Consider the following 1,559-nt stretch of genomic DNA (forward strand, 5'->3'; position numbering starts at 1 on the left):
TGGCTTGTGGGCTAGGGTGCAGGCAGTAGCTGGATAGGTCCCAGTGGCTCCAACTAGGCTCTGTCAGCATGAGACAAAGAATCCCTTGGACATCCCTGAACTGTCTTCAGGTCCCAGCACTGCATGTGCATTCATTTCCTCATAGTGTGGTGATAGGCTGCTCCTCATGCATCTCCATGTTCTACTTCCTCGCTGCCCTCTCTCCCAGGTGTACCTCCAACCCCAAGACATGTCCTGCTGTGACCAGTGTGCGCCATGCCGGCCATGTGGCCCCACCCCTCTGGCCAGCAGCTGCAATGAGCCCTGTGTCAGGCAGTGCCAGAACTCCACCATTGTCATCCAGCCCTCTCCCGTGGTGGTGACCCTGCCCGGACCCATCCTCAGCTCCTTCCCACAGAACACCGCCGTGGGATCCTCCACCTCCGCTGCTGTTGGCAGCATCCTCAGCTCTGAGGGTGTGCCCATCACCTCGGGGGGCCTTGACCTCTCCTGCATTTCCAACCGCTACTGTGGCAGAAGGTGCAATCCCTGCTAAAGGTGCTGGACACAGCTTGAAACAAGGATGCCCAGGAACTCTGAACATGGCACTAGACAGAAGAACCAATGTTGTGGTGCTGTATTTGCCCTGCAAGACAGACATGTACAGGCCAGCCTGGAGTCTCTGACAACATGGAGAAGGTCTACTGGTACTCTCTTTCATTCACTCTTCCAATCTCATATCATTATTGTCTTTTCCCTTCTGAGATCTCTGTTAATATCCCCCAGAATGAGCCCTGAGTGACCTGCTCATCTCTCTACAACACTGGTCTGGGAGACAGGGCCCTGTGGCAGCGCTGCCATAGGAAATGGGAACAGATTCTTGTCAGCTCCTGCTGCTTGCTACACAGAGAGCCTGTGCTTGGAGTGCCTTCATTTCCCTCCTCACACTTACTAAACATTTTCTGCATCATTTATTCTGTCCTTCCTGTGTTTTCATTCACCTTCATATAGATGGCCCAAGGAGAATTGTCGTGCTTTTGGTGGGAATTAAGTGGGGCGATGCCATCATTTCTTCTGTGTGGACGAGCAGGAGGGTGAATGGACAGGATAAAGGGCAATGGTTGTTGGTGCGCTCATTGTGTAAGAAAGAGGAGGAAGCAACTATGTGGTGCCTCAAGAGGCAGAAAGTCCGGATAGCAGAAAGAGACAGTGTATTGAAGAGGCAGGGAATGCTGATCATAAGACTGCAAAAGAATGGACAATGGACTTTGTTCACCTTGGACAGTCGTCCACAGCAACGAACATCACGGCGCCTTCTTGTAGATGTCATGCCTCGTGCTAAGCGGACTTTGGGGGCAGGGTGGGCGCGTGGGATAGGCACAGGTGTGTGTGCACTGCGAGTGTACGGGTATAATAATGGGCTTTGAGCAACATTAATAAGATAGCTGACTCCACGGTATCTGTGATTGTGTCTTTCTCCCCAGGAGGGGATCCCAGTTCCTTAGGGTCTATTAATTGTTGCACTGGGACACTTCACGTACCAGAGGCAGTCGACACAGGAGACATTCGTTTTTTCACAT

The 1,559-nt window shown here is 52.1% G+C and overlaps 1 protein-coding gene across 1 annotated transcript; it reads left to right on the top strand.

Annotated features, from left to right (window-relative positions):
- The first annotated feature begins 208 nt into the window (after positions 1-208).
- On the top strand, positions 209-535 carry LOC110391793 (feather keratin Cos1-1/Cos1-3/Cos2-1-like). The gene has a single exon (XM_021383737.1). The coding sequence runs from the start codon at positions 230-232 to the stop codon at positions 533-535; it is 306 nt and encodes a 101-aa protein (XP_021239412.1). The 5' UTR covers positions 209-229.
- Positions 536-1,559: the final 1,024 nt, after the last annotated feature.

Source organism: Numida meleagris, unplaced genomic scaffold (genome assembly GCF_002078875.1).
Source record: "Numida meleagris isolate 19003 breed g44 Domestic line unplaced genomic scaffold, NumMel1.0 unplaced_Scaffold510, whole genome shotgun sequence".
NCBI lineage: Eukaryota > Metazoa > Chordata > Aves > Galliformes > Numididae > Numida > Numida meleagris.

Coding starts and splice junctions, on each gene's coding strand:
- LOC110391793 (XM_021383737.1), top strand. CDS start 230: ATGTCCTGCTGTGACCAGTGTGCGCCATGCCGGCCATGTGGCCCCACC.